Source organism: Tachypleus tridentatus, chromosome 6 (genome assembly GCF_004210375.1).
Source record: "Tachypleus tridentatus isolate NWPU-2018 chromosome 6, ASM421037v1, whole genome shotgun sequence".
Taxonomy (NCBI): Eukaryota; Metazoa; Arthropoda; class Merostomata; order Xiphosura; family Limulidae; genus Tachypleus; species Tachypleus tridentatus.
Window position 1 is genome coordinate 93172220 of NC_134830.1, and position 25956 is coordinate 93198175.

The window sequence follows — 25956 nt, forward strand, 5'->3', positions numbered from 1 at the left end:
ACAGATTTATATCTTAAAAGCACTGTCAGTAGTAGACCTTCAGTTTTTTTTAATTATCTTATTTGTTGACTTTTTAATGCATTGTAGTGGGCAAATATATATTTAAATTGAGACACCACTTTTATACATATAAATTTTTTCCAGTAGAAAATTGTTATTTTTAAAGAATATGAATATGTCTAAAACAAAGCTATAAATAACACTTCATGCCTTTTAAAGTAATTATTTACAGTTCCAGGCATTTTTGTGGCTGAGGTTTCATGTAAACATGCATTGAATACAAAAGAACAACCTCACATCTGTTATGTATTTATAATAAATAGATCATGGACAGTTGCAACATTACACTTGACATAGCTGTGTATGATTTGGTGCAAAATACCCAATAAAATGAACAAATGAGCAGAATTTTGGTCTCATATGAAGCAGTTTTGATTCATCAATATTCTAGAACTCTTCCTGGTTTGTTGGGCACGTTCCTATTTCAACTTGCTGGACAATTCTACAGTCACTTCCATATCAGTCATAAGGATAGGACCCACTCTAGGAACTTTAGCTTTTGCACATTGGACTTCCTGTTTAGGTCCCCTCACATTCAGTTCATCCTTCTGTCTGTCATGTTCAGAAGGCTTGGAACCTGGTAGTGGGTCATATATCCAGATGAGACAAGATTCCCCCAATGGAATGGTCGCTCTATCTTCAGGTCTTTCATTGGATTTATTCTCAGTTGGCCATATGAATTATTAAAACTTTCACCACTCCTAACAGTATAAAACTTTCCCTCTTCAGGCTCTCAGGACCTCATCCAGTTGACTGTGGATACCTTTAGTCAGGATTGATCTCATCTCTTTCTGTGTATGTACTCTTTACTTTTTGTTTAACCTTCTTCCGTGTGTCTTGACTTTGATTAGTAACACTTGTGTTGAATCCTGTTGTTAGCCCTTTTTTGGCTGGTTCCGTCTTCGTTTCCTTTTTGTTTTGTCTTGTTACCAGAACACCCCTTTTTTTGCCTCAGTCCTGACTATGAAAATCTATTTCCTTCTTCTTCTTGTTTATGGTCACAACAAGGCTTATGTTTAAGCATTGGATACTTCCCATACCATGTTTCCCAGATATTCCTTGACCACTTATTTCATCCTAAGGCTTTGAAGGAAGAATATTCCTTTTTTTTTTTCATTTCTCTGGAAATATTTTCTGTCCAATTTAACCAGTCAGGTGTTACTTAGCATGCACAGCTCTATTTTGGCTTTTCTGTAATAGTTTATTTTTGCCATGGGACCTCTCTTCTTCCAAGGATCTCTTGCCTACTATAGTTGTCAAATTTATTCATCAACTCATATATGTCATATATTCGTTTCTGGATGGAGGTGGTAATGTCTCATCATACCACCTCTTCCATTTAATTCACTTTTTGTCCTCAGACTTTTGAACTCTTGAATGAAATCCTCTAGGCTGGAATACAGATCACACCCAACATCTTTATCTCCAAATATCTTCCTCAGTGTAGCAGTTTCATCATCCTAAGAATGTTGCCTTCATCCAGTTGCTATTCTCCAGTCTGGTCACTTTCTTTGATGGGAAAAAGCTTTTTTTACCTTCTTACTGATTTCTACTTTATATGATTCACTTATTGGAATCTATCAAATGGCAGATGTTGCCTCACAGGGTATACTTACTTACTAAATCCTCACTAAGTCAGGGTTAATGAAACTACCAAACCCACCTGTTCTGGCTCCAAAGATGCCCACTGTTGAGATGGGGCTTTGTGCAAGACAACAACAGTGTTTTATATGTATATATCTTTTATCGTCTATTTCAAACCATAACTTCTATGGGCTAACATGTACAAAGCCACCACCAAGAGAGTGTGTGCCCACTTTGATTTGTGCACGTTGGCTTTTCAAATTAGGTTTTTGCAGGTACCCATTACATTTTCTCCAATAACAGACTTTTGTGATGATTAGGTCTGATAATTTTTGTGCCCATATTTTGGGCTCCCTCAGTGTGAATTCCTACTCTCTGCTCATTGAGTAGAGCATGGGAGACCCTTGCAACTATTACCAGTTCTAACCTCTGGGGTGATCAACACTGAGAGTTCATCATTGATCACAGGAGAGAGTCTGACTGGATAACACAGTACTGTAATAGGGGTATCCATATCAGAGTATTGCAGGTCACCATCTCTTACATAATATGCCTATTTCCTAGTTGTCTGGGAAGCCACATGGGGCAAAGTGTTCTCTTGTGACAAGAAGGGACATTTACGCCATGACTGCTGGGTCTCTACATTGCAGGGTCCTAATGATCCTAACATTGTATTTCATTTCATAAATACAAATATTGGATGAAATTGTTTGAAATTTGACAAAAACATTTAATTTTGCATTTTTCTATTGTTTCTGATACAACTTTGTTATTCAGTGTAGCTATTTGCACCCAGACAATGAATATATATCATTTACTTGTAAGGTAATTTTTCATTTTCAATATAGAATTACTATTTACTGTCTTAAAGTTTTCACATTTCATGTGCATCATCTCTAGATACTCCTAAATTAATATCAAAAGTTTTTTAAAATTAAATGCTAATTATTATTTTTTTTTCATTTTCTCTGCTATTTTACTAACTTACTTTACATCAATGTACAGTGCAATGAAGTGTTGAAAATGGAAATATGTACTTACCTTCATAGAATAGTCTGAAATTTTTTCTTTTGATCATATCATAATTTCACGTCTTTACTTCTTCACTAACAGTTTAATTTTACTTTCTTGTTCTTTACTATATATCATTTATGTTGGCACACATCATTCAGGTGCCCAAGGGTAATAGAACAGTATGAACAGTAGAGATACTTAAACCTATAATAAAATCTTTTTGTACTTACTTGGTAATGTAAGCCTTATGGAGTGAGGTAAAGCTTTGGGGATTTTATAAAAATGATTAAACCTTTCTATTATTAATTTTAAAACACAAATAACTTATAATTAACTAAAATATAAAGGTAAAATCTAAATACAATACCACTGTTTCTCTAGCTATTATATATTCAGTTAGGAAACAACTGAAGTGCTATCGTGAACAAAGCAGCAAGCAGTAATACAAGTAGTTACAACTACTTAATGAAAAAACATGGCACCAATTTTAAAATAGCCATTGCTGTATTACAATGTAAAATGAGCTTTTTCTAATGACTGTACATGTGTGTGAAGTAACTTTTTGTGAGTTGTCAAACAGGGTAAGTATAGAAGGTGGGCATGACACTTGTCAGGGGGTTGACAAAATTTATTATTTATTCTACTGCATTCAGAGAGAGAATTTTCGAATATATGTACCAGTAGAAAAATTAACTTGCTTACTGTATAGGTATACACCTATAGGACTGGAAAATGTTATGACGACTCAAATATTTATTGAATATTATTTTTCTGTTTATGCTAATCAAGCAATATACAAAACAAATTGTATAATTAGCTACTTAATTATATATAGTTGCAAATACAATTTATTTTAAATAAAACTATTATTACCTTTGTTGTTGATGTTAAAACATACTTTCAATATTTAATTATCAATTTATTTTACTTGTAAAATATCAGTGTGTGATTACTACACACATTTGGAAAGTGAATGTTATGGTATTTAATTAATATTAGGAATTTATTTGTAAAGTAGGAAATGTCCAAATTATTTCAAAAAGTTATAACAAACTATTTTTGCAAAAAGAGTAATACCATAATAGAATAAAGTACTGTTTGAAATATTTTTAATGTAATTAATTAAAAATCTCATTATTTAATCAATTAGCAAATACCACTAATTGGTTAGCTTAAACTTCAGTGAAAACATACTAATTTTTTTAGATTTTACACATTTTTAATGCTATTGAGAATTTAATTTTTTTGTTGCTTAATATCATTAATTTCTCAATACTGGACAAGTAAATTTACATTAATTATGTGCACTTACTTTTTATGAATATTTAATATACTTATATGAATTAACATCAATTTTGCTTAGCTCCTCCAGTGTTTATTCGTAAAATGAAATGTATTGAGTCAGAAGAAGATGAAACTGCTATCTTCAACGTGAAAATCTCTGGAAATCCCAAACCAAAAGCTAAATGGTATGTTTCTTTGTTTTTGGTATTAATTTGTAGAGTTGTCATAAAGGTGTTATAAAAAATGTATTTTTGCAGTAGATAGCATGGATTTGCCCATGACCCACCATTAACATAACACAGCACTGTGTGCAGGTAGAGTGGAAACTGTAAATTTTAGCTAGATCTGTGTGGTATACTTAAGTGAATATAAAAGTAAACTTATAACTTTCAGAACAGATAAAATACAGACCAATTAGAATGCAATAACAATGCTTCATCAAAGAATAATAATTTCAAGTGAATACTTGTAGTTTGCTCTGTCTTATGTCTACAACTGATAATAATATTTTTCTATGTAGAGAAAAGAATTTCATGAACTGTTTATATTGTCCAGACAATATCAGACAGCTCATAAAATTCTTAAAATTAAAAAATTCTAAGTTAGTTACTCTTGACAACTGTTTCATAAGTGTATATTAATATAAAAACAATGTCTTATGTTGAAATTTTGAAATTAATATTATGTTTTTTTTAAAAAAACACTGAGGATTAATTCATTACTAAAATACATTGGAATAACTGATTTAGACTGAAAAATGCAAAGATGAACTGTTACAATTGGTAAACTTGAGAGGCAACTGCTGCTAGCTTTGGCATGATATTGGTGCTAGTACATGCTATCATCTAATAGACATTAAACAACTCATTTCTTACATTTCTTTAGCTAAACTGAGATTTTAAAATTATTTTGGTCTGAACTAATATTCATGCTGTCACTAAAGTAATATTTATCAATTCAGCTTAGAAAGTAAGGGTCACAATTCTCTTTCATCTAATATTTTGAATTCCTAACAATCCTCTTCAGTTGTACAAACTCATTATATGCCATGCATAGTATCTAATAAAACCAGTTATCTTAACTTTATGACAGTGAAACAGCTATTACTAAACATTGTGTAGATATCCCTTCATGAAACTGTTTGTGTTAGTGTGGAGAGTAAGGATCACAATGCCCTTTCTGTCTTGTTAATTTTACAATGAATAGACTATCCTAACTTTGTGACAGTGAAGTGGCTTCACCAGATACTTTATGGACACCTCTATGTGAATATCTTTTATTCAAACTTTGCTCACAAGCTTGTAAATTAAAGGTCACATTATTTTTTTGATACCATTAATCTTGTGATTAACACATCGTCTTGACTTTACAAGTTAAACAGCAGTCACAGAATTTAATGTTTAATTTCATCCTGCAGTATCACTTCATATTTCAGAAAATAAGGAATGGTACTTTCTTTAAGTCACTGATCTTACAGTTAGTGACTACAATATGACAATACACTACAGTTTGCTTGTATATTTTGTTCTTGCAGGTTGAAGGATGAAGTTGAAATAAAAGCAAATGACAAACACTGGAAAGTGGAGGAAGATGGAAACTCTTACACACTTATTATTGATCGGGTTAAAAAGGAAGATGTTGGAAATTATACTTGTTATATTACAAATGAATATGGATCACTTTCTGATAGTGGTTCTTTAACTGTCAAAAGTAGGTGTTCAGTTTTATAAATAATGAATTGAATATAGTTAAGACCTATTTCACTTAAACAGTCTTTCAGGAACATACCACAGTATCTGTATTTTTTTTGCATCTTTTTAATGAACATTTTTATTTATGCAACTATAAAAGAAATTGAATAACAATAATTAAAACTGGAAATTCTCTTAGGTATGCCTAACTTTGAACAAAGATTGACAGATTTAGAAGCTTTGGAAGAAGATACGAATGTTGAGCTTCATGTCAAGGCAGAAGGAACACCCCAGCCAAAGATTACATGGTAAGAGCTACTGAAAGCATTATGACTGATATAAATATAAAATTAGCTTTGACTGTTTTGAGAAAGAATAAAAGTATTTTTGTATTTTTCTAAGATCTTGAAAATGGTTTTATTTCTTTTAGCAGTTACAATATATTCTAAAATGGTAAAAGTATTAGTTTCATTTGAATATATATCACTGAGTTGGTAGATTATATATATAGGGATAGCTAAGGTATTTAATAGGCATAATACAAATACACATGCTAAACATTAACAGTGACAAAGAATTTTATTTTAAAAGATGATGCCACTCACTTTCATTTGTTTCTTTGCCCAACAAGCCTAAAAACAACGTAAGAAACCATCACTAAGGTACCACACCAGGAAATGACCAACCCACCATATTTTTCATCTTCCTTGTTTCAGTCGAGATAACTCTATAACCATTTTATCACTAACATCAGTTTACACCTAAGTCAAGTCTGTGCATTTATTAGGTATTTGATGTTCCTTTAAAATGATTAATTACAGGGTGAAACAGGAAGGAATTACCAGCCAATAATAAATGAATATACAGTCAGTGTCTTTAGGGAGCCAATCCTGTACTGCATATGAAGTGAAGGAGTAAAGAAAAAATTAATACACATAATATTAAATTCTGATAAGGTATATTACCTACATTCACACAAATAGCTATTCTCATTCAGTACTTCCCTCTTTATGCAAATACTTTTTTACTATATGCCACAAGTTTTTTATCTCTCCTTAAATGGAGTTGATTGATTCCAGCGCATCTCTCATGCAAAGTATCATGCAACAACTCTTGCCCAATGAGAGTTCAACATACTCTCATGATTCATGTGATTCCATTTACTCAATTCTACTGAACTGTGACTTCATGTTTAACAGTACTTGTGTTAAAACATTTTTTTTATTTGGCACTCTTCATGTGACTTACATTTGGGACTTTAATTGTTTATTTTTCAAAGTGAGTTTTCTTCATTAAATTTTACATCATTTCCCATTCTTTATTCTCCTTCTCACATTCACATTTTTCATATCAAACAAATTTGTTTCATATATATATTTCTGCAGTAAATTTTGAGGTTAATGTTACATCTTCGAGTATCATACATCTTACTAGCACTGTCTTACATGCTGCAGGAGGTGGAGATCTGTGTTTATCCACCATGAGGTTGATTGTTGTGAGCAAGCTAAATCTGTTTGCAGTAAAGACAATTTTGATAGCCTTTTTCCACCACCAGATTTTGTTGTGTTTTGCTGTGCCTCAACTCTGGGATTAGCTAGACTTAATACTACATTTTTAGACATAATTTGTCAGGTATGTGAAGTTTTATCCATTTCTACAATTTTCTTATGACCCCCATTTTTCTTTGTTGCATGATAGTTCTTCCTCTCCATATTTAGTTTTTCATTCTCCCTGGATATTAAGATTCATATTAATCAATTGCTTCACAATTGGTTGAGGAGGGTGCCAGCATATCTCATCCTCAACAGGCTTCAAATCAGTTTGCATTAGCTTACCATCAGGCTGAATCGACATTTCTTGACTCTCAACAGTTGGCTTGATTTTTACCTTTGTGGGGCAGCCCTTGATTTTCCTGTGCATTTTGACCCATTCTCAGTTTAATGCCTTCTACAGTATTTATCTACAGTCCATCTTCTATATAACAGATCCACTGAAACCCTGAGGGTTTTTGAGGAAACGTGTATCCTTTATTACCTTCACATTAGCTAGATTATCATCTTTAGCTCTTGCTTTACACACATTGTTTCTCTGTTGTTGGGATCTTCTGCATCAAGATGCAGCCTTGTCTCAGTTTCATTTGCTGCTTTATTACCTTAGGAGTTTACATATAGCCCATTTTCTTAGGCAGTATGTTTTTTATCATGCACCTAAGACTTTAGAACAGGGGTTCCCAACCTTTTGGCACTCGCGACCCGTTACCTAAAAGTTTGAAACCCATGTGACCTCCTACTTAAAATTACTATCAGCAGCTTAATTTTTATTTTATTTTCTGTGAAGGAGAGGGAAAGAAACATTTAAAAAAATATTAAACAATTCTGTAATTATTTATTAGCAAATTAAATCACATTGGTCCAACCTGAATTCACAAAAAGAACATATATTTCTTAAAATAATATTAACATAGGTTTGAACAGCTATCCAACCCAGCTAGTGAGATGCCTGATGTTGCATTTCAGCAGCAAGCTTTGAAATTTGTGGCCGAGCGTTTGTTAGAGCCAGTCTCATGTCATCTCCAACATTCAATCTGTTCCTATTCTTTGTTTTTATATTGACAAGAGTGGAAAATCCTGCCTCACACAAGTAGGTAGAAGCAAATGGAACAAGGACACGTAAAGCTATCATGCTGACTTTGGAGTATGACTGATACATAGTGCACCAAAACTGAGTCATGGATTTCCCCTCAAAGAGATCACGAGCTGCAGAGTCGTTCCTTAGATCCAGAAATTCATCTTGGATATCATCTGGGATGCTGGATACATCAAGTTCAGTACAAAGTGGGTTCCTTACCAGGGCCTCCTGTTCCTGTTTCCTAGCTCAGAAAAGTAACACTCGACTTCCTTTTCTAGAGACTAAAGATGTTCGGTAATCTCATCCTTGAGGAACTGATCCAGTTGGATCTGAGACTCATCCATCACTCCACAAAGTTTTTCAAACATAGCGATGTTTCCAAGATTGGTTTTCCGACGCCAGTTCTGCAGTTTGGAAACAAAGGCTCGAAGACTATCTTGAAAAAGGAGAACATGTGTTTCCCTTCCTTGAAGCTTCAAATTGAGCTTGTTCAGCTGGTCAAAAATGTCGGCTAGGTACGCAACCCTTTTATTCCATGCTTCATCTTCGAAGTGAGCTACAAGATCTTTCCTTTCTTGAGTCTCCAGGAATAGCTTTATTTCATCTTTCATTTCAAAGACACGATTAATAACGTTTTCTTTCGACAACCAACGTACTGCTGTGTAGAAGAGAAGGACTTCGTGGTCAGCATTCATGTCTTTGCATAGTTCTTTGAATAAGCGAGTGTTGAGTGCTTGAGTCTTCACATAATTTACAATTTTAATTACAGATTCAAGCACTTCCTGCAGAGAGGCAGGGAGAGTCTTACTGGCGAGAGCATATCGGTGAATCATGCAGTGGATGCCCTATGCTTGAGGTGCTAGCTTCTTCACTCTCGACTGGAATCCTGATTTCGATCCCAGCATAGCCGGTGCCCCATCCATACAAACCCCACACACGTTTTCCCATTGAAGATCTTCGTCTTGAAAAAAAGTTGAAACTTTTTCCATGACATCATCAGCTTTTGTTGTGGTTTCAAGTGCACTGCAGAATAAGAATTTGTCTTTGATGTCACCTGAATTAATGTATCTCACGAAGACAAGCAACTGAGAACATGAACTTACATCTGTTGACTCGTCGAGCTGAAAGGAGAACAAAGGGAAACCCTTGATTTCAGTCAAAACCTGTTCCTTCTCATCCATAGACATTTTAGAAATGCGCCTCTGTATAGTATTATTTGACAGGGATACTTGCTGCATCTTCTTTGCACTGGCTTCTCCAAGAATAAGATTTACTGCTTTCATCATGCAGGGTTTAAGAAGTGTTTCTCCAATCGTTTGAGGCTTTTTTTGTTTAGCAATTTTGAATGCAATCTCATATGAAGCTTCCACTACGGCTGCACTCTGCTGCTGAAACGACCCACTTCTATCTATTCTTTGGCTTTTAAGACACCGTTCATGCCGTTTGAAGAAATCCAAACCCTTCTTTGCGTGTTCTGGATGTTTTGTCTCGAGATGACGCTTGAGTTTTGATGGTTTCATTGACTCTGCACTCAGGACAGCATGGCACAAAACACACTGTGGTTTCTCGATGCCGTCGTTGGCGAGCACAGTGGTGAAGCCAATGTTGAGGTAGCATTCTGAGTATCTGCGCCGTTTAGCCATGGACACAACTCACCTCTACTGCTTACTTATCTCCTTGTTAAAATAAAATAAAAATGTTGAATAATGAACGCTTTGGCAACTGTAGATCTTACACTGACTACTTGTGGGGGGTGCAGGTAGAGTAATGATGGGGCAAGTATTGGGAGGGAAGGGAGCGTGGCCAGTCGCACGATTCGTCATCCACCAATCAGCAACGGACATGTGACTCACGTGTCGACAGCGAGCACACACACACTTAATCACAGCTAAACAGACACACAAGCATACGTACATGCGCGTGCACTCACATACTCGCTACTCACTAGTACACACATACATACAGTTGCAGACACATACACATTCACACAGGCACATTCACTCACAGGCACGCATACATACACCCATAATATCACCTAATGACATTGAACTAACGTAGCACATGTTTTGCTTTGCACCGAAACAAAAAAAATGTAAGAACATGAAAATGTAATTGATGAAATAAAATTAATGTTATCCCAAGCTACTTCTAACAAGGCTACGCGACTCCCCTGCCAAGGCTTTGCGACCCCCCTGCCAAGGCTTCACGACCCCAAGGGGGTTGCGACCCACCGGTTGGGAACCCCTGCTTTAGAATATGGAGTCTGTGAATCATCATGCTACTCTTTTCTCTTTGGTAGCATGTTTCTCACAGTCAGAACCAAGATAAGCCTCTATTCTTGGTTCCCATCCTACTTCTTTACAACATTTACTTGTTTCTTATTTCATAGGTTTCTCATTTTATCATATTATTCAACATGGATGGGCATGTTGTCAGTAGTACTAGTGAGTATCCAGCAGATTCCTTTTTATTGGGAGCTCAACTGCATGAATTTCTTCCTTTTTGGCAGTCTTTCACTGCAGATTCATGGGTTATTTGAATTTTGTCAGACTACAATTTCTCTCATCTTTTCTTAGTCACCCCCAGCAGCACAGGGTTTTCCTGTGGACTCACACCTCCAGAAGACATGTTTCGATACTGGTGAACAGAGCACAAACAGCCCTTTGTGTAGCTTTGTGCTTAATTCCAAAACAATCACTTAATCAACTTCCTTAATCTCAGATATCTATTTACTTCTTCAAGCCTTAGGATTCTGCTGCCAACTAGCATCTGTCAGAGGTGGTACAAGACCTCTGTTTTAACCCTTAAACAGCAAGAATGTTGTTGGTAGCAGCATCAAATGATGATGGCTATCATTAAAGGGTTAACAGGCCATCGAACTTATTCATCATCTTTCTTCAGCCTTTTATTCCAGGTTGTTTGTTGTTGTCAAGAAAATTAGATACTGGCAACATGTAATTGATTTCTCCCACCTCAATCAATTTCTCAGTGGAATTATTTCTCACCTTCAGATGGGATTTTTTTCTAGATTTATGGATGATCATGATAGATGTTGTGATTGCTTATTTGCATATCCTGATACCTCATCACTCACAATCTTATCTTTATTTTGTTCACTAAAGGGTGATTTATCACTTTTTATACTGCCCATGAGACATGCTTTGTCCCTGTATATTTATTGGTGGTCTGTATTTTCGTTATTATATTAATGACTAGCTATTGTTACTTCATTCTGAAAAGAAGACCCCATCAATTGTTACCAGAGTCAGCTCAAGTGGGCAAGTTAATTGAGATTGAGAATTTATTCCTACAGCCTGTCCAAGATTTGTCATTTGGGTGTTGTTTTTTTTGACAGCAGCCTTAGTTTGGCCCAACTTTCTTTTCAGTTTTGTTTTATGGAGCCTTCAGTTCTCCACACTCTTACTGCTTCCTCTGTTACAGCTCATGAGGCTCTATCACTCTTGGAAATAAAATTTTCCATGGCAGCCCTTATTGACTTAGGTCAGGTTCTTCCCAACCAGTGGAATGTCATAAGGGATCCTTTGACTGTTTTTATTAACTTTCCACCTGCCTAAGTCATTGATATGCATTGGTGGTTGGACAAGATCCGCACATCAGCAGGTGTTCTTTTACTTTCTCCTCATCCAGATTTACACATTTTCACAGATGTATAACTTCAGGGATGGGGCATGAGTAAATCACCAGGAAACTTCAAGATATTTGTCTGTGGCTGAGAAATCTTATACAATCAACATCCTGGAGCTTCTCACTATACATTGTATTTAGTTTGTTTCCTTTAACTGGCCAGAAATTATCTGGTAATGACCCAGTCTAACAATGCTACAGTGTTTGCTTATCTCAGTCCCAAGAGGGGCACACATTCTTATTCTCTCTGTCTTTATATATTAAAATTTAATTTTGAAGTTGATATACAAGATATTGATATCATTGCATGTCATGTTCTAGGTGATTTCAATTTTATTAAGGATTCAGTTTTCTGACTGTCCCATTGACTGCTCTCTCAATCCTCTTGTTTTTTCAGGGTCTTTGCTTTCAGTGTGGTACTCCTCAAACTGATACTTTTGACACATTAATCAACCACAAGTTGCCTCTGATTTGGTTTCTGGTCCCACATACTCTTGCTCTGGCTGTCAATGCTTTCAGCAAGGACTAGACCAACAAATATCTACTCTTCTATCCTGCCAGTCAACTTCTTCATTGTATTATTTCAATGATCCATGCCACTCTGTGCCAAGTCCTTCTGACTGCTTCTTATGGGCCAGCTCAGCCATCATTTTCATGGATTCTTAGTTGTGCCAGCTCCAACTTATTCCTTCATTACCTCTTTCTTTGAATCCATCTCTTCTTTTTCAACCTTGGGGATTGGTACTCCATCCAGCCCTTCCTGTCCTCCATCTTCTGAATTTTGTTGAACCACTTTCCACGTGCTTCTTGTTGAACCTTTCCTTTAAAACTTATTTCCTCCTTCTCTTAGTCTGTGGAAGTAGATGGTCTGATTTATTTGCTGTTGATGCTTAATTTACTTTTTATCATTCTACATATCTTCTCCTTTATCTGGATTGTTCTTTTCCTCCCCAATATTTCTGTGGCTCATGAGAGTAATTCCTCCTTTTCTCTGATTTCCCTTCCTTTCTTTTCCCATTTTCATATTTGGTCTGATCCAGATATGCTTCTATGCTTTGTATGTGGTTTTTGCTGTAATGTGGCTCATATGGCTTCCTTCCATCGTGCTGTTCATTCCTCTTTATTCTTTGGTAGCCATCTTCTGTTTGTGATCTTTCTCCTTCCACCCTCACCAGATTGGTTTGGCTTTTAATTTGATTGGCTTATTCTTCTTTATTGTCTTCTTCCTATTATTTGTTGCAGGTATCTTCTCATCATATTTTACACCGTTTATTTTCATTAGTGTCTCATTTGTATCATCCTTTTGAATAAATCTTCAATCAGTCATGTTGACTACTACTAATACATTCACCTCCCACTAGTTTCATAAGTTTGTGGTTTCTTTCTCTTCAGGCTATTGTCTCTTACCTGTATCCATTTTTTATATTTGCTCTTTTGTGAGTGATTCCTGACCTGGTATTTACATTACATATCTTGTTGATACTGAATGTTGTGCTCCATACATCATTTTACATTTGCAAAATTTTTTTTTTTTATTACTTGTTAATTGAAGGAGAATATCAGATTTATCTTATGGAGTCACCCTATATATATATATATATACACACACACACACATCCCAGACCCAACAATATGAAATGTGCAAATTAATATATTAATTTAATATAAATTAAATATGTGAAGTAAGTGTCAAATAAAGATTGGATATACACTTTTACATAGAATTAGTAACTTACGTAGGTGCCAAATGCTACAGACAGTTACATGTGGACATCAGACTTAAACTGTTTGATTGACACTTGTGAGTCTATATTTGAATGTTTTACACAATCTTCCTTAGTTATAAGTTGTGCCAGACTACTAAGAAACAGATCTTTGATATAGTTGTAATACTAAATAATTTAACTAGAGTTTGTACCTTTCCAAAGCTTTAAAAAAAGTAGAATATTCAAAGTACAGAAGAAAACTAAATACTGATGCTCACACACAAATTTCATCTGTTGTTGTAATTGAATTTAACCGTGTTGAAGCAGAAACTTTTTTTTTATGCAGATACAGCACTCTTAAAAACTTTTGCTTTCTAACAACATAATATGTTGGGATATTCCATTACATCAATCATATTGTCTGCAATGTAGATTTTTAAAAATCAACAGCTTTGTATAGGTAGGGAAAAGAGAATTGTTAGTTGTAAATTTAAGTATATACATGTTACAAAAACATCTTGCATTTCTGAGGAACATTATAATATTCAATAGGATTGCAGTTATTTGCTAACTTATTACTTGTGTATAAAATGTGAAACTAATTTTTGTTTAGATTTTTTAAGAATATTTGTTAATGTCATGTTTCTTCTGTGGTATCACTTTCACACATTTTCCGTGTTTTTGTATTGTAATTCAGGTACTTTGAGAATATGGAGATTACAGAAAACGAAAATTATAAAATAACATATGATAAGGAAAACGGGATTTACAAGCTGATTCTCAAGAAAGTTACCTCAGAATTATCTGGCAAATATTCTTGTGAAGCTGTAAATTCCATTGGCAAAGCAAAAACTAGTGGCATTATTTCAGTAAATGGTAAGTGTATATATATATACATATGTATGTATGTGTGTGATTTTGTTATAATGACACAGTCAAGACTGTGACACATATTTGTAGATAAAAAATACCACAAATTTCTTGAAATATTATTGGATATGTGTTGCCACAATGTTCAATCATTTTACCATACAACTTTCTATTTTTGTTTTTCTCACAAGCAAAATGCTACTTCAGAAATAAGAATGGGGGAAAAAAATAAGATTATTATTTTAACCAGAAACCCAATATTCTGTATCAAAAATAAAAAAGATGGAAATGCAAGTTTGTTTTTTTTCAGAAATCAAAATTTTAAAGCGAGTGAAGGATGTAGCAGTTATTGGTCAACAATTTGTGGGTTTCCTCATGTATCCAAATGTTCTCCTTCAGTCTATGTGGATTCATTTCTTTAACAACTATGCATCCATACTCACATGCCAAGTTCTTCTTAGATAATTTACTTTTTTTTTATTTCTGGCTTACAAGCATTCTTCACTTCCAGTCATTGGAATCTCTTTAATCTGCTTGAAGACAGACTTGTTTACTCCTATTTCACTTTTTAGTGACTGATTTTTTTTTTACGACACTGACATTATCTCTTGTCCCTTCACTTTATTTCTGATGGTCATGGACATCACTGAGCTTATTTTCTTCACCAGGAGATCTTTGGTGGTCATTATCCTCTTTGGTTTCTAATCATTTTCAACTCTCACCTTTCTGATCCTGTTCCTAGGCCTGCTCAATCCTTGCCTCCCACTTCATGATCTCAATCATAGTTAATCTAGCCAGTTACAATTCTGTCAAGTCTACTGTCATGGGGGATTCATTTATATTTACTTTGCCAGTCTTTTATCTCCAGTTTTGACTAACAGATAGATTCTTCAGATTCTCTCCCATGGCCTATCATTCCACTTCTCTTTCTCCCTTTTCTCATTTTCCTGTTTCCTTACCTCCCCCATCTGACCCTTTTTATCAGGAATTTCTTGGTTAAGAATGTCATCAAGAAAGTATTAACCTCTATTTTAGGATATTTCTTTTGTGTCTTTATTATCCCTAAGCATAGAAGACTGGTTATCAACCTATTATCTTTCAACCAGTTTCTAGTTGTCCCATGGTTTCAAATTGAGGGTTTCTTTTCTCTCCATTAGTCCTTTTCATCTGGTTTGTGGATGACCAAGGTCAACATGTTATACAATTTTTTTCAAACACCATTTGCCCCATCCTACAGATATTTTTTTTCCATTTTTTCCATTGGAATTTAGTTTTCAAGTTCCATGCTCTTCCCTTTGGCATTACAACTGCTTCTTAAGTCTTCATAGGACAACTGCCAGCCATGTTCACAGTTCCATTATTATGCAGACAGTTGGCTGCTCCTCACTTCTTCTTCTAAGAAAGACTTCTTTCAAACCAGAGGCTGCTTGGTTGGGGTGCTACTTTTCAACTGTCATCTTACATAAGCTCAGCCTTCATCTTTTCACCTTTGAGCAATGAAATGTCTTGTCACCAAGAATTGTACTTCTCATTTACATGTTGTGTATTAGTTTTGAATTTGAGGAATGTGGCTTCACTAGAACCACTCATTCATTTAGGTTGCACACACATATATCTTCTCTGGTAGACATTGTGAGGCCAGTGGAACCTTTCTCATGATCCAGTAGTGTGCCTTCCCTTTCATCCTCTTGATGGCTCAACCATACTAATACCATAGTGGGCATCCTCTTGCTGCTCCATTGACTGGATCTCTATCTTTTCACAGATGTTTAATGTTCAGCTGGAGCACATCTCTTAAATGTGTGGATTATGGAGGAGTGTTCACACCAATGGACTCAAACTTCTCACTATTCATTGGCCATGTTCTCATTTTCTCCCTCTTCTTGTAGACTGGCTGATCATATATACTCCAACTATTACACAGTCATTTTTTATATCAATCATCACAGGGGTATACGTTCGTGAATTCTGCTTTTGTGCTTCAGATCTGCTGTTTTGGACTCATTTACATCAGGTATGTTTTATAGCTTGTCATGTGCCATGGGAACTGAACCTGGTGCCTGATCACTACTTTCAATCAGAGCATATTATATGCACCATCAGGTTTGTCAGTTGGTATTTTATCTGTATTGAGCATGTCCCTCATCAACACATTTGCCATTCCTCTCAATAGCCAGCTTCCACTCTTCTGGTCCTCAGTTCTTCATTCTTTGGTCCTGGTAGTCAGTTCTTTCAGCCAGCACTGGTCTCTTCTTTATCTGTATGCTTATCTTCCTCTTCAAATGCTCCTTCATGTCTTTGCCTTGATGTGCAACACTTATTGTTGATAACATTTTTATGGCCTATACAACACTAGTTTTTTGTTTTTTTTGTCAGATGGTTTCCAGACCCCCTCTTTCTCTGCACCTTTCACCTCTCTCTTGCTCTAACATCACATGTCTCTTTCACAACAAGGGGTTATATCCCTGTATTTCATGTGTGTGATTTATCTGGTCCATGAACACTGTGCTATCTGATTATGTAGCTTTCTTCTCATTCTATTCCTGTCGTCCTTCAATTTTGTCTATCACCAGAAGTGGTAAGTTTTCAATGTTGTCCATGTGCCACTCTCTTCTTGTGGACCCTCATACTGTGGTCTGTCTTAAAGCTTTTTTTACATGGAATGTCATTCTCCACATGGCTGGTTATTAGGCAGATTTGTTAACTACATTTTGCCTTTCCTATTACCACCAACTGTTTTATTTCCATATCTTTTTATTTTGTTTTAATCCTTCTTTTCTTACTGACACCCTCATCCAACTCCCATGTGTTTCTAGGACCTAAATGTGGTTTTTGACATTCTTCTTTTGAGCTGTTGATTTCCTGTTCTTTATCCCATCCTTCATTCAAGACACACTTCCTTCTTCTTCTTCTTGTATGTGGTCACTGTTATTCAGATATATATGCTATTAATGCTTTTCATAAACTCTTTCATTGTGTTTATTTACTTTCTACCTGTATTGGACTTTTTTCTTGAAGACTTCAGCTGCTTGGGAAGTTGACCATCTTTTTTCTCTTACTTCCGTCCTTTTCACCTCTCATCTCTTTGCTCATTCAGTTCTCTATTATGTCCTGTGTCTTGTTTCAGCTATGCAGCATTATGTGACATGAATGTCTTTTTTTCTACAGTTCCCATCATTGTTTCTGCCTTGAGACCCATCTCTATTCAGGGATATGTTATCTCTTATCTATACAGCTGGGTCTGCCAACTCTTTCAGTTTGTATATTGTTACATATATATTGATGCTTACAGAATTTTTTACATTTTGCCTCATCATATTCATCACTGTTTTGCATCTCAGTTTTGCTGATCCTTGGATGATATACTTCAGGCTGGCATGTGTAGAAGTTCACACACATTTATCTCCCATTATTTTCTTCTTCCAGCTGTTGTTTTTTTAGGGGGGAAGATTTCAGTTCTTTCTGGTTATTCCTCTTCTGTCTACACACCATCTTTGAGAAGAGAAAGTACATTTTTTCTTTCCTCTTCCCTTGTATAGAATTCTGCTTGATTGTTGGTGTTGCCTCCCATGATATGCTTATTTCCCAAAATCTGAATTGGACCAGAGGTCATGGAAAACAATCATCCTTTTACCATGTCTCTACTAGTATCCACTGTTGAGATGGGAAGTTCTACAAGATAATAACAAGTATTCTCATATTAAACTTACTATGTTTCTGTATCAAAACCATACTATTCTGTGGACTGTCATGGAGATATGTGGCACTAGGGAAGTGACTATCCACTCGTATGGTTCATACTTGTCATTTTTTTCAAAATGGTGTTTTGTGATCACCATCTGTAATGTCTTCAGTAATAGATCTTTCAGTTAAGGTGTTGGATGGGGTTCTGGGCACATCTCTGAGTCTCTCCATTGTAAATTCTCTTCCCCTTCTTTAAGTGGAGCATGGGATACCCTTGCCATTTAACAGTTCGTAATTCATAGGGTGGTTGAACTTGGAGAGTTTTTTACTGATTAAGTGCAGCACAATTTTGTGAGGAGTAGGGCAGTGATGGCACTGTCTATATAATGCAGGTCACCCCTCAAACAGCAAGTTTGCCTTTCTTCTGCAACAAGATAGGTTCATCATACCCATCTCAATCTATCCAGATGAGTGGAGTTGAGACACACACATCATACCATAACCATGCTACACTTCTTAATTTGCTGACCACTTGTGTGCAAGTGCTCTGTTAGCCATGCAAAAATTTTACCAATTCCCTGCAACACTTAGGGGTTATTGTCTTTTTTTTTATTCCATCCATGTAAAACGTATACCCTCATTGAGATAAGACTCAGTTTCCCATGGATGTACCATATGGGTCCCCTGCCATCAGGTGTCACCTTCTGAGGGTTTTCCCATTGGGTACTTTGTAAAGGGAGCACATTTATATTTAATTTCTACAGCAGCCACTCCACCATTTTAACCTGAGATTCTATATATTTTGGGTTTGTAGATGAGATATCATCTTGGAAGTTAACATTTTCCTTTCCTGAATATGTGTTTCCAATAAATAGTCACTTTTTCACATGTTCCCACCTGTCCTTACCTTTGCCAGTGCACTTTCTTCTTGCCTCATCTAAGAAGGAAGTTATTTTTAGCACAATGAAGCTGTCATCATCCTGTTGGGAGAGGGCTATTGTTGTATGATGATCATGTGTGAAGAAGTGAGTATGTCAGAAATACATTTTCAGGTAAATAAAATGTAACTTCCAGATCTAAAATGAATAACATTTTTATAAAACCTTGTTCATGATTGTAGTTGTAATCATCTTAATTTATCATGGTTGATACACAAAACAGCACCCAAAACAACAAATAAAAATATCAGTGGTATGTAATATTCTTTTATTTCGGATGAGTTTCTGATTTATTACATTATGTATATTACGTGTTACTATCACAAATAACTGGAATTTTAAATTTGAGCTTAATAGTTAATTAAATATTAATATATATTAAATTTATGTTATTTGTCAACAAGATTGAGACATACAATTTCATTTTTTAATACAAATATATTTCAATATATAAACATAAAAACACAATACAATGTAAAATAACAGTTATTACTAATAGTTATTACAACTATTAAGTTTTACAACTTACAAGCAGTACTGGTTCTTGTATTCATCCAGTCTAGAACTAAATATTTTATCAAGGATCCAGGTCCATAATGAACAAATTAATTCTGATTTGATTGACCTCACACTGGGTATATGCTGACTCTTTCCAGCAAAGATATTTAACGTTCTCATAGAAATAATAACGTCTGAAGTTATTCACTGAAGTTGAACAGTTGGTAACGTTTAATATCAATAAATGTTCCTGGTCTAATTCTGTAGTTTTCCAATTAATGCATGTAAATCACAGTTATAGCTTTCTAGGCCTATAGCATACTGATTATAGCAGTCCAACAAATATATTTTCTCTTCTTGTCTTGGAGCATTACTTTTATACAAATCACACGAGTCTCTAAGATTTTCATGAATGTTCCAGCACACAATACTGTCAATCACTAATACTACATACACGTACACAGATAATATATTGTTGATCATAATGCAAGAATTCTCTCCCCGCCTGTTCTCGAAACAGACAGGACTTGTGCAATACATAGTTAACAACACATGACACATACAAAAAAGAAAACTATACAGAAAGAATCATTATAATAAACTTATAATGATAAATCTATTACAGTTAAGAACAATTACTGTTGGAATTTAAATAGCTGTTATTGTTAAAGAAAACACACAAGATCAGAACTTACAATGAAATATAAAAGTTTTATTGACCCAAAACATGCAACATTGGTAATGCAGGCAACAGTACAAGAGTGGTATTATTAACAATATAATTGTGAATCTTTGTCTTGTTGGAATGGTTAAGTGTTTTGATGTATTCTCAGTAACATTCAGCTATTAGGTTGTCCAGAAATAAATGTTGTTTTTGAACTGCAAAGTTTGTAAAAGTATAAACTACTGTTGTAAATCATGCTTTAATCAAAGTAAGCATCATTTACTTCATCACACTTTTGCCAACATGTAACGATGGTGTTTATTTGCCTGCTGTAGAAATCAGAGTTTCTATGGCCAATGAACTTCTTGAAAGCTCTTCTGCAGCTGTCTGGTTTTGAAAGCATTTACGATTTAAAAAGTTGTCAAAATGCTTGAAAAAATTAAAATCTGCGGGGGAAAGGTCTGGAGAATAATGTAGATGAGGCAGAACCTCAACTCCTAATTTGTTCAATTTTTGGAGCGTCATCCATCCTTGATGGGTCTCATAATGCCAATTTTGTTGATCTTCAGTCAGCTCATGCGGAACCCACTTATCCAACATTTCATCTTTCCAATCGCAAGCAGGTGGTTGACAATGCATGGTTTGCTTGTGCCTAGCCTTTCTACAAGCTATTGTTGTGCAAGGGTCTATCTCAACTGCTTTCCTTACTGTGTTTTCATCTAAAGATGGCTTCCTTCCACAACCTTTGTTGTTTCAAGACTTTCATCTCCATGTTGAAACATTTGGACAACCTAATACAAATTGACTTGTTCTATTGATAGTTTGAATTTGGTCACATCCTAAAAAATTGTTTTTGGTCCAGCCAAAGCACAGAACTTGGAAGAAAAATGCAAGACTTAGTCACTTGTTATTAAATTAAAATTGGGAAAGTTTATGTATAATTTCATAAATTTTGCTTTAATTTGGTAAGTATTTTTATTATAGCTCAGATGTTACTGATATTGTTAAATCATTTTGTACGGTTTAATAATATGTTAGTTGTTTAATTTTTTTGGAGTTCATATTCTTTTAAAATCAATGAATTATGTCTTTCATAATGACAATTTAAAATTGGAGAGTCCTGAATTTTTTAATTAGCCTATGCAAACCATACAACCAACACTACAATAAATGTAGAAGCATTGACAACAGAATATATCTGTAGCTACTTTAGTGAGGTGTAATTAGTGGGCCCTGAGTGAAATGTGGTTACTTACTTTGATAAGCAAAGCAGCAGCTTGCACAAAGGTTTGGTGCCTGGTTTAATTAACACTGTGTAAAATGTACCTCAAACTATATATGGATATGAGGTTGATCTTTAAATATAAGAGCAGTTCGGACTTTAAATGATTGCTGTGTATGAAGCATTCCAAGGGAAGCCACCATTTTAACTACTTAACACCATTTGTTTTTTCTCAAAACTGGTGTCCAGTTAAACATGAGTGAAGAGGTTCATCTCAGACTTTAATTTTACTATTTTGTTCACTGAATGTATGAAATTCAATCTTGGTTTTCAGGCATTGGTATCTTAGGAATTTATTTACTACAGATACTGTTTGTTGAATGTACTTATGTAACACTCAGCTGCAGTTTGGGAAAAAAATATCAAATGTATTCCATCCAGATTAGGCTCAAGTAAATCATGCAATGATATATCTAAGTTTGCAAATGCTATTCCACAATTTCCTGTAGATGTATTCCAGTACATTATTGACAGAATATATAGCATAAAGTTTTAGAACAACATGGGACCTGTGGTCCATTTCAGCTTTCCCATCTAAAATAAACTAAAACTATTAGTATCTCAATTTTTAAAAAAAATCTTAAAGTCAGCCCTTATACTTATCAAATTTGATCTTATTCTCACATTTACTGCATCCTCTACATTTGGAGGTAACCCATTCTAAAGACCAGCTGCCATGTTAGCTGAAGATGACCCCTTAATAAAATTCATATTTGTGTTCTCTAGTCCAATTCTTCTTACTGCTAAGTATGAAAAAAGACTGAATCAGCACTCTTAATCCCCTTTACAATCTTAACACCTCAATTAGATCCCCTGTAACCTTTCTTTTTTCAAAAGAAAAGAATTTGAGATATCTCAATCTTTTTACATCTGACAACCCCTCCATTCCAATACCATTCCAGTAAACCTCTTTTAAACTCTTCCCCACAATTTAGTCCTGTATTTGAGGTAAAGAGCCAAAACTGAACACAATACTTCAGATATGATCTAACCACTAACAATAAAATTATAACTTTTCCAGACTCTTATTCATTATTTCTGTAGATGTAACCTAAAATCCTATTTGTTGTACCACTAACAACAGCACACTGCTTGAATGGCTTAAGAGACTGATGAACTACTACACCAAGATCCATTTCTTTCTTGACACTCTTAAAGTTATTTCCATTCAAATTATATTTATAACTCAAAATACGATAACCTATATGCATTATCTTGCTTTTATTATAATTTAAATGCATTTCCCATTTATTTGCTCAACTCAATAAATGATTTAAATCCTTTTGCAAATCAGCATCATGACCTTAGTACCATCAGCAAATTTAAGTAATTTATTGTCCATTCCTTCATCTATGTCATTGATGTAAATCAAAAGAGCAGTGGACCCAAAACTGAGCCTTTAATAATCACTTGCCACATTAATCCAGTTTGACTGAACTGAGTTTGTCACAACCCTCTACTTTTTTCCAACCAGCCACTCTTCTATCCAATTTACTAACTTATTCCCCACACCTATATAGAGACAATTCTCTTACAGGTCTTTTACAATGGTTTACCTTTAAATTATTTTGTAAAACATATTTTATCAGACTCTATAAGACTAATGGATCCCTATTTATTGGGATAATTTTTATAACTTCCCTTGAAAAGAGGAGTTACATTAGTTAACTTCCATCCCTTTGGTACCTGCCTAGGTTTAACAACTTACAACAACTTATATCAAATGATTCACATATCAATTCTTTAACCTTCTTTCAAAACTCTTAATAGTTGACTAGTCATTAAAAGAATCAGGTGATCTGCCATGTACAATCTAATTGCCCAGTCTATAACTCCAAGAAAACCACCTCTCTGTCACTAAAAAAATAATAATTCAACTTAAATTGGGAATTAATACCATATCAGGTGACATAAGAGCATTAGTAATGAAGAAACCTGTTGACCTATCTGTTTGTGAGTGGTATTTTACCATTATGTTTAGTTTTGTGTTAATTTTAGTTACATTTATTTGATTAAATATTATTTTGAATTAATATTGGACATGGATTATTTTATATAATTTTTTTTGTTGTTTCTATGGTGTTTTGACTTTTTACGTAATTATCATCTTTAATTTGACATTATTGGGTTTAAGTGTTGCATTTCTCAGTCTATTTTGTAGTTTGCTCAGTTTTATTCTAATTTTGTGAATAATTTCATTCAGTTGTATACTGTTAGCTTCTAACATCTGATATCAATCACTATATTAAAATATTTATAAGATATTTAAGAAGGTGAAAAGTGAAATATACCTTGTCCTTTAGAATTTTCTCATATTATAAAGGTTCAGTAAGTCAGGATATATTTATTACAAGTCAAAAATGGTTCTCCATTAAGTTTGTATAAATCACTCGTTAGAACTCGTACGTAAAAAGGTAGTGTGTGTAGTTTTTTTGTCTTATCTGAGAAACTATTTTTATGTACTGGAAAGGATTCAAAGGAGGTGTGTTAGGATGATTGTGGAGATGGAAGAATTATCTTGTGGTGGTAGGTTAGTTTATTTATGTAACTTATTTTGTCTTGGAAAGAAAAGAGTGATCTTATTGAAAAACTTACAAGATTACTTGAGAATTGATATGATGAAGGCCTTTGATTTCTTTGTGCATCATTCTGAAAACATGAAAGAAAGGACACCAGTTTAATATCTGAAAATGGCTATGCTACAGTTAAGACGGAAAGTTGGTTAGCTTATGGAATAAGCTTCTGATGACGTAGTGGAAGACAACATCTTATGAGTGCAAGAAAAAAGTAGATGATTTTCTGAAAAGTAGATTTAAATCTTTACATTTTTTCAGAGATGGGTGTGCAGGGCTAGTCCTGAAAGATCAAATCCAAATTTTTTTTATGGTCCCTAATATTAAGTAACCGTCTTAATGTTCATAATGATAAATTAGCTCAATGCCTTGTATGCCTGGATATCAAATATTATATCACATATATATATTCTGAATTCAGCTTAAATTAAGCCATTGGTTATTTGTTGGCTAAAACAGGTATGTGGTAGAATTTAAAGGTTCTTCACTAGGAACTTGAATGTGTAATCTTTGAATATTTTATTAATGGACGTATTTTATGTAGAAATAATATTTCAAATGTGAATTTTTGCTATTTGTCCTTATGTTGGTATTTTTTGATTTTTTAATGTTTGTTAGCCCATCCAAAGTTTGTTCAAGGTTTGAAAGATATAGAAGGTATAGAAGAACAGGAAGTTTTGCTTACAGTGAAGGTAGCAGGTGAACCTAAACCAAACGTTACATGGTAAGAAAAAAAAGTTGCATGGTGCAGTAATAGATAACTTAATGAGACAATATGTTTTATTATTGCATTTTAAAGGTATACTGTCAGTTGTGGCTGTGGAAAATAAGTTTTATGTTATTTTTATTACTTTTTCCTGTCTGTCTGTATTTTTATTTTTCTGTAGATGTCATTATATAGAAATAAGTAAAAGATAACTTTAATATGCAGGATAAAAGATGGCACAGAGCTTACAATTGATGGAAAATGCATGATGGTAAAAGAAGACGCATCAGATTCATTTACCCTGGTATTGAATAGGGTAACTAAAGAAGATGCTGGAGAATATAAGTGTAGGATCACAAACAAATATGGTGAAGAATCTACCGGCTGCAAGCTAACTGTTAAAGGTACATCTTCCATAAGTACTTGTTTATATAAATAAAACACATTTTTTTCAACTTTCAGGATAGAAATGCAAAATACTACTTGTGAAAAAGATTGGTAAAGTTCCCTTTTCTATGATTAAGTGTAATAAATTCTTATCACTGGACAGCAGGTTTTGATGCTTTACTTGTGTGATGCTCTGTAAGAACATTGCTTTTAAAGGTGCCTTTGAGCAGGCAATTCAGAATTCTGATATGATACTTCACCTCCTCTTACATAATGATTTGTGCTGCTCTCTATATGCACAATTTTTTGCTTGCCACTAGCCTTAGAGTTCTCACCTTCCCTTATGGGTTACACATGGAATAGTTGCACTGTAGCATACAAATGAGCTTGCAACAACTATTTACCAGTAGGTGTGTGAAACATCTTTTTAGTGCAGTTCACTCTCTCTGTACTGTATGCTGTACAGTGCTATCATCACTTCAAGGTTAGGCATACACAAGTGCAGTTGTACAAAATTTTTGCTCTGTACGTTGTGTTTTTGTGTTCACTTTAACTTCATGTTACCATTTTTTGGCAATTTCTATTTTGTTATCATTTATTTTCATGTAGAAAGTTTTTCCTTCTTTTTCTAAGAGATTAAATCTAAGTTTCTTATTATGACTATGATTTCTGGTATGGATCCTACCTCATTTAACATTGCTGTGGCTTCAGACTCCATATTTTTGGTGAAAGAAGTCTGAGG

The 25956-nt window shown here is 34.4% G+C and overlaps 1 protein-coding gene across 2 annotated transcripts in view; it reads left to right on the forward strand.

Annotated features, from left to right (window-relative positions):
* LOC143253056 (protein Obscurin-like) overlaps nt 1–25956 on the forward strand; it is a 253949-nt gene that overhangs the window by 15268 nt on the left and 212725 nt on the right. For both annotated transcript variants that reach the window (XM_076506213.1, XM_076506214.1), the window contains exons 4-9: nt 4022–4127; nt 5477–5652; nt 5833–5941; nt 14310–14488; nt 24740–24845; nt 25053–25231. In XM_076506213.1, the coding sequence (XP_076362328.1) occupies nt 4022–4127; nt 5477–5652; nt 5833–5941; nt 14310–14488; nt 24740–24845; nt 25053–25231 (855 nt within the window). The remainder of the gene's footprint in view (nt 1–4021; nt 4128–5476; nt 5653–5832; nt 5942–14309; nt 14489–24739; nt 24846–25052; nt 25232–25956) is intronic.